The sequence below is a fragment of the Scyliorhinus canicula genome, chromosome 7 (genome assembly GCF_902713615.1).
Source record: "Scyliorhinus canicula chromosome 7, sScyCan1.1, whole genome shotgun sequence".
NCBI lineage: Eukaryota > Metazoa > Chordata > Chondrichthyes > Carcharhiniformes > Scyliorhinidae > Scyliorhinus > Scyliorhinus canicula.
The window spans coordinates 91199603-91215761 of NC_052152.1; the positions used below are offsets into that span (position 1 = coordinate 91199603).

The 16159-nt window shown below is 47.2% G+C and overlaps 1 protein-coding gene across 6 annotated transcripts in view; it reads left to right on the forward strand.

The window, feature by feature from the left end:
* Positions 1 to 16159, forward strand: part of frmpd4 (FERM and PDZ domain containing 4) — a 1288989-nt gene that overhangs the window by 460873 nt on the left and 811957 nt on the right. Inside the window, exon 1 of one of the 6 annotated variants that reach the window (XM_038802439.1) lies at positions 11464 to 11930. The exons of the other annotated variants lie outside the window; for them this stretch is intronic. Within the exon in view, the coding sequence (XP_038658367.1) occupies positions 11890 to 11930 (41 nt within the window). The 5' untranslated portion in view covers positions 11464 to 11889. Of the gene's footprint in view, positions 1 to 11463; positions 11931 to 16159 lie in introns of those variants that run through there. 6 annotated transcript variants of the gene reach the window in all.

Here is a 16159-nt window from a genome sequence, read left to right on the forward strand (position 1 = left end):
GAAAGATGTGAGAATGGCTGAGAATGTAGCAGTGGCGTGCAGAGGTCTGGTGATGCCCGGGGCAAATCTTGATTGTATGCCCCAAAGACTCAAGTATAAGGCCTAATATATTGAGAAATATTATGAGAAAGGAAAACATTTTGAATATATAAACACAGATGAAACATGAAATAAACGCTTTATTCGATTTTAATATAAATCAATCAAATTTATTAAGTTCTTTTCCCCAAATGATATCTCCTGTCACAAAGCAGTAATCTTTTATATTAGCAATCACACCAAAATCAACGTAAATTAAACATGAATTAACAGGAAAATTGCAATAATATGACCGATAAATTACACATAGCAGATACAAAGACATATCTCACACATTTCTCAGTCAGCCCATTCAGCACGTATCGCATTCATTTCAGCCACAATATCCTTCAAAACGTTGAACTTCTTCAAATCAAATTCCATCTTCATTTCTCTAAAGCTTTAGCACCAAGTCTCATCAAACACCGGCATTACTTCACCCAATTTCCACAAATATAATTTTCACAGTCCACACATTTCCAGATCCCTTCTTCTTCACAAAACCCTGGTCATGTGGGGCCTGTTTTTGCACTGTGCCAGTGCATAAAGGGTCCCCAAATCCAGATATAAAAGCTCTGTTCAAGATCCGAGCTCCAGCAGCTTGCAGTCAAGTCTCTGAGAATCTCCCATTTATAGGACCCTGGGCTTTAAGTATAAAGGGTAAGAGGGCAAAAGTTAAGAGGCCATGATGAATCTTTATAAAATACTGGTTCTGTCCCAAATGGGTGCCCCTGGCCCAAATGTCAAATTCTGGGCACGACAGTTTAGTAAGTTGACAGCTATAGAGAGGGTGCAGAGAAGAGTTTTAAAATGGATCAAAAGATAAAGATAAAGAATAAAGAAAACGCACCCATGGTGGCATTGCCGTCGATTCGGGAGAATTCGCGCCCTTTCTGTTCCCGCTCCAGCCGCCGAGTGGAAAGCCGCCTCTTCACCAGCGGCGACCGCGATGCGCAGGCGCGCTCCGGCCGACCGCGGTGCGCAGGCGCGATCCATTCTCTGCATGCCACTGCCCCCATCCAATGGATGCCTGGGACCAACGCACCGTCGCCTCCCCCCTTTGCACGCCACTGGAATGTAGGATTGTGCACACTCACTGGGCATCGAGCACATACATGTTTGGTGTGGACACAGACCAGCTAAACATTTATTCAGTGAGTGGAAACCTTGGTGGATCACAAGGAAATTCAAACAACAGCTTGGGCATGTCGGTGGATTCATTGACCAGGGAGCAGAGCAGAGTGGGAGAGATTCGGACATCAGCCTGGGAATGTCAGTGGATTCACTGACTCCAGGGAGCAGAGTGGGACAGAATTGGACAGCAACGTGGGAATGTCAGTGGATTCAGTGATTCACTGACCAGGGAGCGGAGCAGAGTGGGAGAGATTCGGATAGCAGCCTGGGAATGTTGGTGGATTCACTGATTCACTGACCAGGGAGCAGAGCAGAGTGGGAGAGATCCGCACAGCAGCCTGGGAATGTCAGTGGATTCATTGACCAGGGAGCAGAGCAGAGTGGGAGAGATTCGGACATCAGCCTGGGAATGTCAGTGGATTCACTGATTCCAGGGAGCAGAGTGGGACAGAATTGGACAGCAACGTGGGAATGTCGGTGGATTCACTGATTCACTGACCAGGAGCGGAGCAGAATGGGAGAGATTCGGACAGCAGCCTGGGAATGTCGGTGGATTCACTGATTCACTGACCAGGAGCGGAGCAGAGTGGGAGTGATTCGGATAGCAGCCTGGGAATGTCGGTGGATTCACTGATTCACTGACCAGGAGCGGAGCAGAGTGGGAGTGATTCGGATAGCAGCCTGGGAATGTCGGTGGATTCACTGATTCACTGACCAGGGAGCGGAGAAGAGTGGGAGAGATTCGGATAGCAGCCTGGGAATGTTGGTGGATTCACTAATTCACTGACCAGGGAGCGGAGAAGAGTGGGAGAGATCCGGATAGCAGCCTGGGTATGTCAGTGGATTCACTGATTCACTGACCAGGAGCGGAGCAGAGTGGGAGAGATTCGGACAGCAGCCTGGGAATGTCGGTGGATTCACTGATTCACTGACCAGGAGCGGAGCAGAGTGGGAGTGATTCGGATAGCAGCCTGGGAATGTCGGTGGATTCACTGATTCACTGACCAGGAGCGGAGCAGAGTGGGAGTGATTCGGATAGCAGCCTGGGAATGTCGGTGGATTCACTGATTCACTGACCAGGAGTGGAGCAGAGTGGGAGTGATTCGGATAGCAGCCTGGGAATGTCGGTGGATTCACTGATTCACTGACCAGGAGTGGAGCAGAGTGGGAGAGATTCGGACAGCAGCCTGGGAAAGTCGGTGGATTCACTGATCAGTGAGCTGTGTGGGAGAAATAAACTGAAAAGTGACATCACAGGAAGGCTGCGATTTGATCGAACAAAAGGGAGTGACCAGGGAGCGGAGAAGAATGGGGCAGATCCGGACAGCAGCCTGGGAATGTCGGTGGACTCACTGATACACTGACTAGGGAGCCGAGTGGGAGAGATTCGGATAGCAGCCTGGGAATATCAGCGGATTCACTGATTCACTGACCAGGGAGCGGAAGCAGTATGGGAGAGATTCGGATAGCAGCCTGGGAATGTCGGTGGATTCACTGATTCACTGACCAGGGAGCAGAGCAGAGTGGGAGAGATTCGGATAGCAGCCTGGGAATGTCGGTGGACTCACTGATTCACTGACCAGGGAGCGGAGCCGAGTGGGAGAGATTCGGATAGCAGCCTGGGAATATCAGCGGATTCACTGATTCACTGACCAAGGAGTGGAGCTGAGCGGGACAGAATCGGATAGCAGCCTGGGAATGTCGGTGGATTCATTGATTCACTGACCAGGAGCGGAGCAGAGTGGGGAGACTCGGATAGCAGCCTGGGAATGTCGGTGGATTCACTGATTCACTGACCAGGAGCGGAGCAGAGTGGGAGAGAATCGGATAGCAGCCTGGGAATGTCGGTGGATTCACTGATTCACTGACCAGGAGCGGAGCAGAGTGGGGAGACTCGGATAGCAGCCTGGGAATGTCGGTGGATTCACTGATTCACTGACCAGGGTGCAGAGCAGAGTGGGAGAGATCCGGATAGCAGCCTGGGAATGTCGGTGGATTCACTGATTCATTGACCAGGGAGCAGAGCAGAGTGGGAGAGATTCGGATAGCAGCCTGGGAATGTCGGTGGATTCACTGATTCACTGACCAGGAGCGGAGCAGAGTGGGAGAGATCCGGATAGCAGCCTGGGAATGTCGGTGGATTCACTGATTCACTGACCAGGGTGCAGAGCAGAGTGGGAGAGATCCGGATAGCAGCCTGGGAATGTCGGTGGATTCACTGATTCATTGACCAGGGAGCAGAGCAGAGTGGGAGAGATTCGGATAGCAGCCTGGGAATGTCGGTGGATTCACTGATTCACTGACCAGGAGCGGAGCAGAGTGGGAGAGATCCGGATAGCAGCCTGGGAATGTCGGTGGATTCACTGATTCACTGACCAGGAGCGGAGCAGAGTGGGAGAGATTCGGATAGCAGCCTGGGAATGTCGGTGGATTCATTGATTCACTGACCAGGGTGCAGAGCAGAGTGGGAGTGATTCGGATAGCAGCCTGGGAATGTCGGTGGATTCACTGATTCACTGACCAGGAGTGGAGCAGAGTGGGAGAGATTCGGATAGCAGCCTGGGAATGTCGGTGGATTCACTGATTCACTGACCAGGAGTGGAGCAGAGTGGGAGAGATTCGGACAGCAGCCTGGGAAAGTCGGTGGATTCACTGATCAGTGAGCTGTGTGGGAGAAATAAACTGAAAAGTGACATCACAGGAAGGCTGCGATTTGATCGAACAATAGGGAGGGTGTGTTAGATTTGAAAATTCATTTAAATTACTGGATATAAATTGCTTTTAGGTGATTATGCAGAGATATGAAAAAAGTTGTCAAAAAATTAAATTTAAAATCCAAATTAAAAACGAATTAAATAAATTAGAGATAGAGGGTCAAGTGATGTGTTGTTCCTGCATGATGTGGTAGCTGGTGGACCCCATTATGGTTCCCAGTGAGCACGTCTGTCCTAAGTGTTGGTTGCTTGAGGCACACCGGCTCAGAGTTGATGAACTGGATTCAGAGCTTTGGACTCTGCAACATATCCGGGAGGGGGAGAAGTACCTGGACACTGCGTTCGAGGAGGCAGTCACACACCTTAGAATAACTGACTTAAATTTGCCCAGTGGTCTCGGACCGGAGGGTGTGACTATCAGTGAGGTAGGTGGAGGGGTCCAGGAGGTATGGTTGCTGGAGCCTCTGCCCTTGTCCCTGCCCAACATGTCTGAGATACTTGCTCCCTGTGTGGATGAGAGCGTGGACTATGGGGAGGATGAGCAAATTAACCACAGCACCATGGTACAGGGAGCCATTCAAGTGGGTTGGGGGAGGGAGGAGAAAAGAAATGTAGTCATAATTGGGGATAGTATAATTCGGGGCATTGACACTTTTCTCTGTGAACAGGATCGAGAATCCCGAAGGTTGTGTTGCCTACCTGGTGCTTGGGTTCAGGATATCTCATCTGGGTGTCAAGGAACTTGGAGTGGGAGGGTAAAATCCAGTTCTCGTGGTCCACGTAGGGACCAACAACATGGTAGAACAAGGGCAGAGGTTCTGTTAAAGGAGTATGACCAGCTAGGAGCTAAATTATAAAGCAGAACAAAAACTTAATAATCTCTGAGCCACAAGCTAATTGGCACAGGGTCAATAAGATTAAGGAGGTAAATGTATGGCTCAAAGATTGGTGTTAATGACATGGGTTTAAATTCATGGGACATTGGCACTAGTACTGGGAGGGGTGCAGGTAGGGAGCTGTTCTGATGGGACGGTCTTCATCTGAATCATGCTGGGACCAGAGTCCTAGTGAACCACGTAACTAGGGCTGTAGATAGGGCTTTTAACTGAATAGGGGGAGAATGGGGTAGGGTTCAGTTTGTAGAAGTTAGAAACCCAATTTAAAGGAGGAGGTAAGAGTGCAGATTAGCAATGTGGTGGATGTTTTTCTGAAAATAAAGGTGAGGGACAGAATGGATGAATGTATTTATACACCAAGGAATTATAGAAGAGTAGGGAAATTTAACTGTGGGACAAATTTAAAGCTTTTCATCTGAATGCACAAAGCATTTGGAAGAAATATATGAATTAATGGTGCAAATAGAAACAAAAGGGTATGATTTGGTGTCATTAACGTAGTTGCAGGGAGACCAGGTCTGGTAATTGAATATCCAAGGGTATGTAGTATTTTGGAAAGAGAGACTGAAAGGAAAAGGAGGTGGCGTAGTCCTGCTGGTGAGGAAAGGGATCAGTGCTGTAATGAGAAATGACATGAACAATGGAAATGAAGATGTGGAATCAGTTTGAATATAAATAATAAATAGCAAAGGGAAGAAGTCCTTAGTAGGAGTAGTTCTGAGGTGGGGCACAGTATAAACCAGGAAATACTGGGGGCTTGTAAGAAAGGTTCCCCAATAATCATGGGTGATTTTAATATGCACATAGACTGGAGGAATCAAATTGGCAAGAGTAGCCTCAAGAGAGAGTTCATTGAATGCATTAGAGAATGTTTCCTGGACAAGTATGTTGGGGAACCAATGAGGGAGGAGGCTACTCTGAATTTGATATCCTTGAATGAGGAGGGATTCATAAATGACCTCATAGTTAAGGACCCATTAGGGAACAGTGATCATAGTATGGTCGAATTCAAAATTCAGTTTGGGGCGAGAAGGGGGAGTCCCACACTTGCATTCTGGAATTAACTAAAGGAAATTACATAGGCTTGAGGACAGATTTGGCCCGTATAGACTGGGCAGGAAGGCTAAAAGTTAGGACTGTTGATGAGTAGTGGCAGTTGTTTAAGAAGATACTCAATTTCACACAACTAAAATATATCCCTGTGAGGGGGAAAGATGGAATAATTCATGGTTAAACAAGGAGGTCAAGGACAATATAAGGACAACAACTAAGGTATATCATAATGCAAAGGCCAGTGGTAGGCTGGAAGATTGGAAAACTTCCAAACATAAACAAAGGGATACTAAAAAGTAATAAAAAGAGCTATAGTATGTTTTGAAAGAAAACTAGAGCAAAAATCAAAAAGGATAGCGAAAGCTTCCGTAAGTACATAAAAAGGAAGAGAGTCCTTGGGCCCCAGCTATTTACAATCTACGTAAATGACTTGGATACCCAAATTTACAGTCAACACAAAATAGGTGGATCAGTAAGTTGTAATGAGCAAATAAGAATCTTACAAATGGATATAGATAGGTTAGGAGAGTGGGCCAAAATGTGGCACAGTACATAGAACATAGAACAGTACAGCACAGAACAGGCCCTTCGGCCCTCAATGTTGTGCCGAGCAATGATCACCCTACTTAAACCCACGTAACCCGTATACCCGTAACCCATTAACCTTACACTACGGGCAATTTAGCATGGCCAATCCACCTAACCTGCACATCTTTGGACTGTGGGAGGAAACCGGAGCACCCGGAGGAAACCCACGCACACACGGGGAGGACGTGCAGACTCCGCACAGACAGTGACCCAGCCGGGAATCGAACCTGGGACCCTGGAGCTGTGAAGCATTGATGCTAACCACCATGCTAAAAGTCCAACAGGTTTATTTGTACTTTAACCTGGTGATCATAGAATTTACAGTGCAGAAGGAGGACATTCGGCCCATTGAGTCTGCACCGGTCCTTGTAATGAGCATCCCACAGAGGCCCATACCGCCACCCTATACCCGAAACCCAGCAACCCCACCCCACCTTTTTGGACACTAAGGGCAATTTAGAGCCAATCCACCTAACCTGCACATCTTTGGACTGTGGGAGGAAACCAGAGCACCCGGAGGAAACCCACGCAGACACAGGGAGAACGTGCAGACTCCACACAGACAGTGAACCAAGCTGAGAATCAAAGCTGGGACCCTGGAGCTGTGAAGCAACTGTGCTAACCACTGTGCTACCGTGTTGATCACGTTGTAAGACTTCTTACTGTGCCCACTCCAGTCCAACACCAGCATCTCCACAAAATATAGCTGATGGAGTATGATGTGGATAAGTGTGAGGTCATGCATTTTGGTCAGAAAAATGGGAATCCAACTTATCTAAATGGGGAGAGACTTTGGGGCGCTCCGATGCAGAGGGATCTGGGTGTCCTCATGCATGAGTCGCAAAAAACTAGCACACAGGTGAATCAGATAATAAAGAACCCAATGGAATGTTGGCATTTATAGCTAAAGGAATAGAGTATAATGGTAAAGAAGTGTTGTTCCAATGAATCAAGGCATTGGTGAGACCACACCTGGAGTGCTGTGCACAGTTTTGTTCCCCTTATTTGAGGAAAGATGTAGTGTCATTGGAGGCCGTTCAGAGGAGGTTCACTAGGTTGATTCCAGAGATTAGGGATTTATCATATGAGGAGAGATTGAACAGTTTAGGCCGATACTCTCTAGAGTTTAAAAGAATGAGGGGAGATCAAATTGAGGAATACAAGATGATAAAAGGTATGGATTAAGTAGACGTGGAGGGGATGCTTCCCCTTGTGGGGCATTCTAGAATGAGCGGTCATAGTCTTAGGATGAAAGGTAGCAAATTTAAATCAGAGTTGAGGATAAACTCTGGAGTCCAAAGATGTGCGGGTTAGGTGGATTGGCCATGCTAAATTGCCCGTAGTGTCCTAATAAAAGTAAGGTTGGGGGGGGGGGGGGGTTGTTGGGTTACGGGTATAGGGTGGATACGTGGGTTTGAGTAGGGTGATCATGGCTCGGCACAACATTGAGGGCCGAAGGGCCTGTTCTGTGCTGTACTGTTCTATGTTCTATGTTCTAACTACTTGTCCTAAAGGATTGTGAATCTGGGGAATTTGCTACCCCAGAGTGCGGTGGATGCAGGGACAATGAGTAAATTTAAGGTGGAGTTTGACAGATTTTTAATTGGTAACGGGTTGAAGGGTTCTGGAGAATGGGCGGGATGGTGGAGTTAAGGCCAGGATGAGATCATCAACATCGAATGACGGAGCAGGCTCGATGGACCAAATGCCCTAATTCTGCTCCTATATCTTATGAACGTATAAGGTTAACAGCTTTTCTGCCATCTCTGGAAAGCCAGGGATTTGTGCAATACCCATTGCTCTTGCATCCTGGCTTGCCTGATCCTGGTTGAAATGCACAAAGTTGTGCACCCTCATGAAGAATGTGTCAATCGCCTCCTGGATGAGCTTATGTATGGAGGCTTGCGAAATTCCACAGCGATTACCTATGAAGCTCTGGAAGGAGTGACTGGTGTAGAAATTGAGCGTCACAGTCCCTTTCAGTGACACTGGCACTGGATGCCCTCCAAGCCCCCATGGTATCAAATCCTGCAGAAGGTGACAGATGTGATCAACCTGTTGCCTGGATTTGCATGGTCTTCGTCGGCAATGGTTCACAAATATCTGCAGATTGTAAGAGCTGTTTGCAGACCCTGGGTCTAGCAAGATGCCTACAAGCAACGATTCTCTGGGGTTTATTCTCTGCATGCGGAGCAGGTCCTGCCACTCTTTCCTCTTGATGGTTCTGCTCCTGCCTTTGTTGAGCCAGGCACCCCTGTTGACATATTCTTCTTCTCTCCTGCCTATGAGTAAGAAGAATGACAGTGAGATCACTAGGCTCCATATACTTCATGGTCTCCTCACTGCAGGGTCAGAGAGAAAGAGATTTGATAGTTGTCTGCTAAGGACCACTCTTTGTCCATTCATTGTCTGCAGCTGCCTCTCAAAGCCCATTGACTCATGTCCTGGCGACAACATGAATGCCCTACTCTTCATTTGCATGCTGATTGGGAAGAGCCCATGCCACCCCCGCCCTGCACTACATGACTGAGCTCTGGCACCTCTATTGCACCCTGAGCTCTCATCTTCTGTGCAGGCATTGTCCTACATTTCACTCCAAGGCCTTGTGCTCAGTTTGACCTATGGGGGGCACTTGTCAATGGGCACAATGAGCACAAAGCCAAAGATTAGGAGCACTATTCTCAGTCAGTGTGCATTGCTACCTTTCTAAGGGGATACATTTGCTTGTCCAGTTGAGCAATGGTACAGCTATACTACACCAATCACTGAATCTGGAAGTCCATACATCAAGGGTTAAATGCTGAGCGGCAATCATGGGTACTCTCCAACATTATTGCTGCTTAAGTGGGTGCAATGGCATGCATGACTAGTCAGAGTCCAGTCTGACTCCAATCAACCCTCCAATCATTGGGCATGTTTTTCTATTACTCTTGCCCTTGTCTACTTCTTGGCTCCATAAGCAACGATGCCTCCCCCATCAACCCATGATTGCATTGAACCTTCACCCCCAATCCTCCACAGCAATGAACCCCATACCCATGCTTCCCTTCCCTCTCTCCACAGTGCTTCAAAGAAACTTGTCACCCAGCACCAGAAAGCAGACTCCAACATGTTCAGATTGCCTGTGACCCCCTCCTGCCCTTACCCCTGTCCCTCCCTCTTTCCATCACCCCTCCCACTACCCTTGCCCCAGTCCCTCCTCCTTGCCCCATCCCTTCCCCTTTCCCTCCCCCTGCCTGCCCTTGCCCCCTGTCCCTCCCCCTTGCCCTCACCCCACCCCACCCATCCTCCACCATGAAGACATGGAACCACTCAGCGAGCTCGAGTGCATTCACTCTGCACTCTGCTCCCAGTTCTGACTGCCAGCTGCTTGCTTTTTGCAACCATTCTTTCATTGCACTGTTCTGACATGAAGCTGCGGTGAATGCTGTACTTGACCTGGGGAGGGCAGAATGGTGGCGCACTGGGTTAGCCCTGCTGCCTCATGGCACCAAGCTCACAGGTTTCATCCTGGCCCTGGGTCGCTGTCCGTGTTGAGTTTTGCACATTCTCCCCGCGTTTGCGTGGGTTTCACCCCCACAACACAAAGATGGGTAGGGTAGGTGGATTGGCCACGCTAAATTGTACCTTAATTGGAAAAAATGAATTGGGTACTCTTTTTTAAAAAAAAGAGATCTGGGAATGCCCCCAGTGTATGGCCTGATAATGATGTTCTGATGTATTACAATGACATTCCCGATGTTGGCCGGCGGGAATGGCAGCCCGCCACTCACGTGTCTAACACCTTCGCTCGCGGCCAAGGTCAATCGCCCAGAGCAGTTACCTCAGTTGTAAGAGGTCAGCAAACACAGTTTAGAACACAGAAAGGTTGCTGTTTGTGGTGGACCTGGCTTTCTGATGGCAATTGTGCAGAGGGTTCTCGGCACCGCATCAGTATACTGTAGTGCGCTATGTGTTAATCTCACCAGCCCCAGCGGTGGGTCAGAGCAAGGGAAAGTTCAGCAAGCAACATGACGCCCATTCATTTCTCCAATGTTGACAGTCTTGCCCAGCTGCAACTTTGGGGGACTGTGCGGAGCCGGTTGGTGATCGCTGGTTTTGATTCAAAAAGGAGGTGGAGGTGAAGGGCTTGGTTTAATCTGGTTTAACTGTGATATACTCACTCTCTCTCTGGCAACTGAGAATGATCTTCTTCCAGCTGGCGGATTATACCATCCCACAGAACTTTCCTCCGACTCAGAGCATGGACCTGCCCATTAACCATATTACACCCTTTGCATTTTTGCAGACACCTGGTTGAAGTTCACTTTTCGATGTCCTATGAGACTTGACATCAGCCCTGACGATACATTTCATGCGTTTCGACAGAAAATTGATGCAAACTTGGGCAGGTGTTAGCGGAATAAAGGGATCAAATAAATCATTCACTTTGACAGTGTCTGGCCATTGCCTAATTAACTTCTTTTGCAGTTCCAAAAAAAAAATCGCCAACGCGTGATATAAAGTAAGTTAAATCTTCCTGTTTAAAGTGGGCGCTGTGTCGCCCTTGTGTGGACAAGAAGTTTCTCCAGTGAGTCAGATTTCTAAGCACGACTGTTGGTGAATTAAATCGAGCTGAGGTATCTCTGCTATTCTTCGTTTTCTTGTTGCAATGCCTCCCTTTCCAAGTCCCATGAATCTGTCGATGTGAGGTATAAAGGTTAGAGTGCCATTGTATATCCCCGGGGAAACGACAACGACCTGTGTTCACCGAGCAGCGGGGTCCATTTCTATCCAGTTGCCATAACGACCCACAGGGTTTAGATATGACGGGGAAATAAAGGGTCTATTTAATATTTGCAGAAGGGAAAGGGCCGCTGAGGTGTGAGAGGGAGAAGTTAAAGCCCGAGGTCGCGGTGTTCATTCGCTTCGTGTCATCCTCCAAACCACCCCCCCCCCCCCCCCCCCCCCGCGCGCCGCCACCGAACCAAGTTCTTCCTTTCATTTGTTATCAAGTGCCGGCTGTGATTGGAGCAAATCCGGGACAGGGAGAGAGAAGCATCGGTTTTCTGGCGGCCGAGAGGCAGAGGGAGACGGAAGAACCAGCAGCAGTGATTCGCGCCTTTCCTCAGAGCGGCCGTCCGGCTGTCCGCCTGCCTCCTGCTCCCACTGGCATGTACTGTGAGTGAGAGTGGCCCTGGAGGGCCAGTGGTTGCCGCAGCAGGGTTCTGGAGAGCAGCAGGAGGTGAAGGAGCGGGTGGACAGGGTGTTACAGCACAGGATCCTGCAGGGGAGAGGGACAAATCCAATGCTGCCTCAAGCTGGAGTGGATAGACCCATCAGTGTCGGAGCAAAAGGGGGAAAAGACATCCCTCCCGGTCAACCCAAACGAATTGAGTAAAGACCCAGCATGGAGCTGAAGTGAGGGCAGAGAGCTCCCCGCATGCATGGATGTGTTTAGCTTCGTGAAGATCGCAAAGCTGTCAGGGTAAGTGTGCTTCATGCGTTCCCTGCAGATTGTCACTGTTCTGTATGCCCACCCGTCCTGTGTGGCACAACTGGTGTAGACAGGCAAAGGCTCTCAACTGAGAAGTGGCAGCTTTGAAGATAGGGGGTCATTTTCAGGAAGAGCAGCTCTTTCTCTCTGGTGTGTCTGATACTGGCCACATTTGATGGTTACAAGCAGATAGGTTGACAAGCAGCAAGAATAACAGAGATGGTGTGAAAGACTGCAAATGGGAGAAGAAATATAGATTGTTGGAAGGATTGGAGAATTATTTTACTGGTGGACATTTCCCGAACATGAGCAGTCTTGGGTGTCCGTGATTGATCACAGTTTGATAATGCTTCTGTCTTCCTCCACCCTGCAGATGTATTGATTTATTTGTGTTTTGTTTTGGTTTTTGAGTGTCGATTATGACAGAGATTTCGGAGATTGCGAGTCTCGAACTGATTACCTTTTTTCTCCCAGTTACCTGGGTCGAAAAGTTGAATCGCTCTCAGCAACGCCAAAGCTACCTGTTTGACTGGCTGCTCTGCTGAATAATGCCTGGATGCTCCGATTTGTGTTTAATGGGCACATGAACACGTAACGGGTTTGATTTGTCTGATCTCTCTCTCTCTCTGAGGCTCGTATGAAAAAGGATCACACTAGAATTTCCTCACAGTTTAATTATTGGGGAAGGGGCGTGGTGGCGATGGGAGGAGGAGGAGGTGGTGGGAGAGGACCAGCAATTAGCAAATGTACTGCAGGTCTGTGTGATTTTCACTTTCACCCCTCACAGCATATTCTCTCTGCTGGTGAAAACCCCGCCAACAGGCTTATTTGTTCATAGAAACATAGAAAATAGGTGCAAGAGTAGGCCATTCGGCCCTTCGAACCGGCACCACCATTCAATATGATCATGGCTGACCATGCAAATTCAGTACCCCACTCTCGCTTTCTCCCTTGATCCCTTCAGTCTTGAATATATCCAACCAACTGGCAACAACAGCTTTCTGTGGTAGAGAATTCCACAAGTTCACAACTATCTGAGAGACGAGGTTCTTCCTCATCTCAGTCCTGAATGGTTTACCCCTTATTCTTATGCTGTGACCCCTAGTTCTGGAGGTCCCCAACATCTGAGGCATTCATTTCAAAAATGTAATTTAAAGGGCCTTCAGTTTTTGACATCTTTCAGAAATTACTGAGGGTTGATCAGAGAAGTTAGAGAGAGAGAGAGAGACAGGTCGCCCCCCCCCCCCCCCTCCCCCCACCCCCCACCGTGTTTGGCAATCTTAATTTTTTATGTCTACTGTCAGAATCAACTTTTCTTCTCATTTTACATTGATTAATATTTCTCTTTAAAAACTGCAGTTTCCCCATAGAGGCATGCTCTGAAGTAGAAATGTTGGGTTGCATTACAAAAACTCAACCACAGCATTTATATCACAAACCCATCATGCATTAAAGTTTCCAATTGCGATAAATTATTTCAATCTACTTGGAAAGTATCTTGGGAAGCAAACTTCCTTACTGCTCTCTGTGTTATAACATCTGAGAAAAATCTCCTTCTGCAACTTTCCAATACTTCAGTCCCTGAAGAGGAATTAGACACATGTGCCGCACAGCTTATTTAATAAATACATGAGGATCTGACATGATTACCATTTGCTTCTATTAGCATCAGTCCACCAATGTGCTGAACATGAGTTCAAGACCAAAATATTATTGTTTGTATTGCAATACATGGAAGAATTGGAAAATAGTTCACTTGTCTGAGCAAAAGAAATCCCATGGGTTGGTTGCTGGGAGTAAGGAAATAAATTCATCAAAGAGATTTTTAAAAGTTGAAAACATACTGCTTGTCACTCAGTATCGCCAAGGGAAAAGGTAGCTTTATGTTTTGGGTATGGCCTGTCAGCAGGATCCTGAAAGTTAATCAGTCTTCCTTTTCAGAAGCTGATTGACTTCTCCTGTGCTTCCAAAACTTTCAATCTTAATGTCTAATGGAGGATTAATAGGTGATGTCTTAGCTATTGCTAACACCTTGCAATCATTCAGTTGCATTAACACTGATAAATTGTTATATACCTTTAACTTGATGGGGGGTTTGATTCCATTTTTGGGTCTAATAGCAGATGTCTTCCACCCCATGCTTCTGGTGCAGGGTGTATTCATGCTGACTGAGAAATCACTGTGGCATTAATTGATCAAGGAACAACTTCCGGAGGAATTCAGTTAACAGTTCTTGTTTATCTTTCACAAAATTGACAATACAATATGTTTTACAGTTGTGTGTTAAGAAAATAATTGCCCAAATTAACAGAATTCACAAAGAAAACACAATGGACACCTTGGTGCCAATTTTACAATTTGGGGTGCAGTTTATATCAAATGGTTTGACATGAAGTCAAGTGTGATGCAGCTTTTATATGTTGATGATCATAGTTGCGCACTGTTTTGGTGCAAACGTGGACACATGCAACCCACACCAGTGTTGGAAATGGCAAACCACAAATAGATGAATTTTAAGGGAATGCAGATGGTTAATGAGAGATCTTGAAATAGGGGGACAACATTTCTTTTGGCTGTAGGAAAGGCTCATAAAGCATTAATAAAGCCTTTGAAAAGGAAGATGTGACAGGTAAAAATAGAGGGACAGGTAAACGTGCAGACACAAGACTGCAGCCCAGTATTTTTACTCCCCCCCCCACCCCGTCTGATGAGTGTTCATGTGTAGATGGTGCTGCATGATTGCAAGGAGGATGGCTCTGTTCCTCTGTAACAGCACAGTCCCTGTAGATCAGCATTGCAATAAGCCTGGAAGCAAATTATAGCAGATTGCAATCAACTGGTATTGTCACTTGCTTTGGCAAACCTGGATGGTAGCTGCAAGTCACCCTAGCAGGAGAAGGTCCAGCTCTATGTTTGGCTGTTTACTGACACAATAAATGTAAATTACCACAATTATTGCCAAGCAGGTACAATAATGTCTGCACATATGGTTTGGGGAAATTAGTGGACACAGCTAATCAGGTTATGCCAGCTGTAAATCACCCTGGAATGCTTTCTTTCACACAGCACCACTGAAATCAGAAAATAAAGATATTGGAGCTTTTTTGAGGAAATATCCTTCATTCCAGACATTCATATACTTTATTTCACAGAATCGCAGAAACACACAGTGCAGAAAAGGCCCTTTGGTCCATTATGTCTGCACCGCCACATGAAAGGCACCTGATCTGCCAATCCTAATCCTATTTGCCAGCACTTGGCACATAGCCTCGAATGTTAAAACGTGCCAAGTGCTCATCCAGGTACTTTTTAAAGGATGTGAGGCAACCCGCCTCTACTACCTTCCCAGGCAGTGCATTCCAGACATCACCACCCTTTGGTTTTAAAGGTTTTTCCTCAAATCCCCTCTGAACCTCCTGTCCCTCACCTTGAACTTGTGCCTCCTCGTAACTGATCCTTTAACTAAGGGGACAACTGTTGCATTTCCACCCTGTTCATGCCCCTCATATTATTGTACACCTTGATCAGGTCGCCCCCTCAGTCTTCTCTGCTCCAGCGAAAACAACCCAAGCTATCCAACCTCTCTTCATAACTTAAATCTTTCATCCCAGGCAACATCCTGGTGAAACGCCTCTGCACTCGCTCCAGTACAATCACATCCTTCCTATAATGTGGCGACCAGAACTGCACACAGTACTCCAGCTGTGGCCTCACCAGCTGTGGCCTCACCAATGTTCTATTTAACTCCAACATGACTTCCTTGGTTTTGTAATCTGTGCCACGATTTAAAGGCAAGCGTACCATATGCCTTTTTCACCACCCTATTAACCTGCCCTTCTGCCTTCAGAGATCTATTTACATACATGCCAAGGTCTCTTTGTTCCTCAGGACTTCCCAGTCATTGAATATTTCCTTGTCAAATTGCTCCTTCCAAAGTGTTACACCTCACATTTTTGAGGACTAAATTCCATCTGCCACTTTTCTGCCCATTTGACCGTCCCATTGATATCTTCCTGTAACCCAAGACTCTCAGCCTGACTGTTAACCACCCGGCCTAACTTTGTGCCATCAGCAAACTTACTGATCCTAACCCCCAAACAATCATCCAAGTCATTTGTCTCAATGATGACTAATAGGGGACCCAGCACAGATCCCTGCGGTATGCCACTGGACACTGGCTTCCAGTCACTAAAGCAGCCGTCTGTCATCACCCTCTGTTT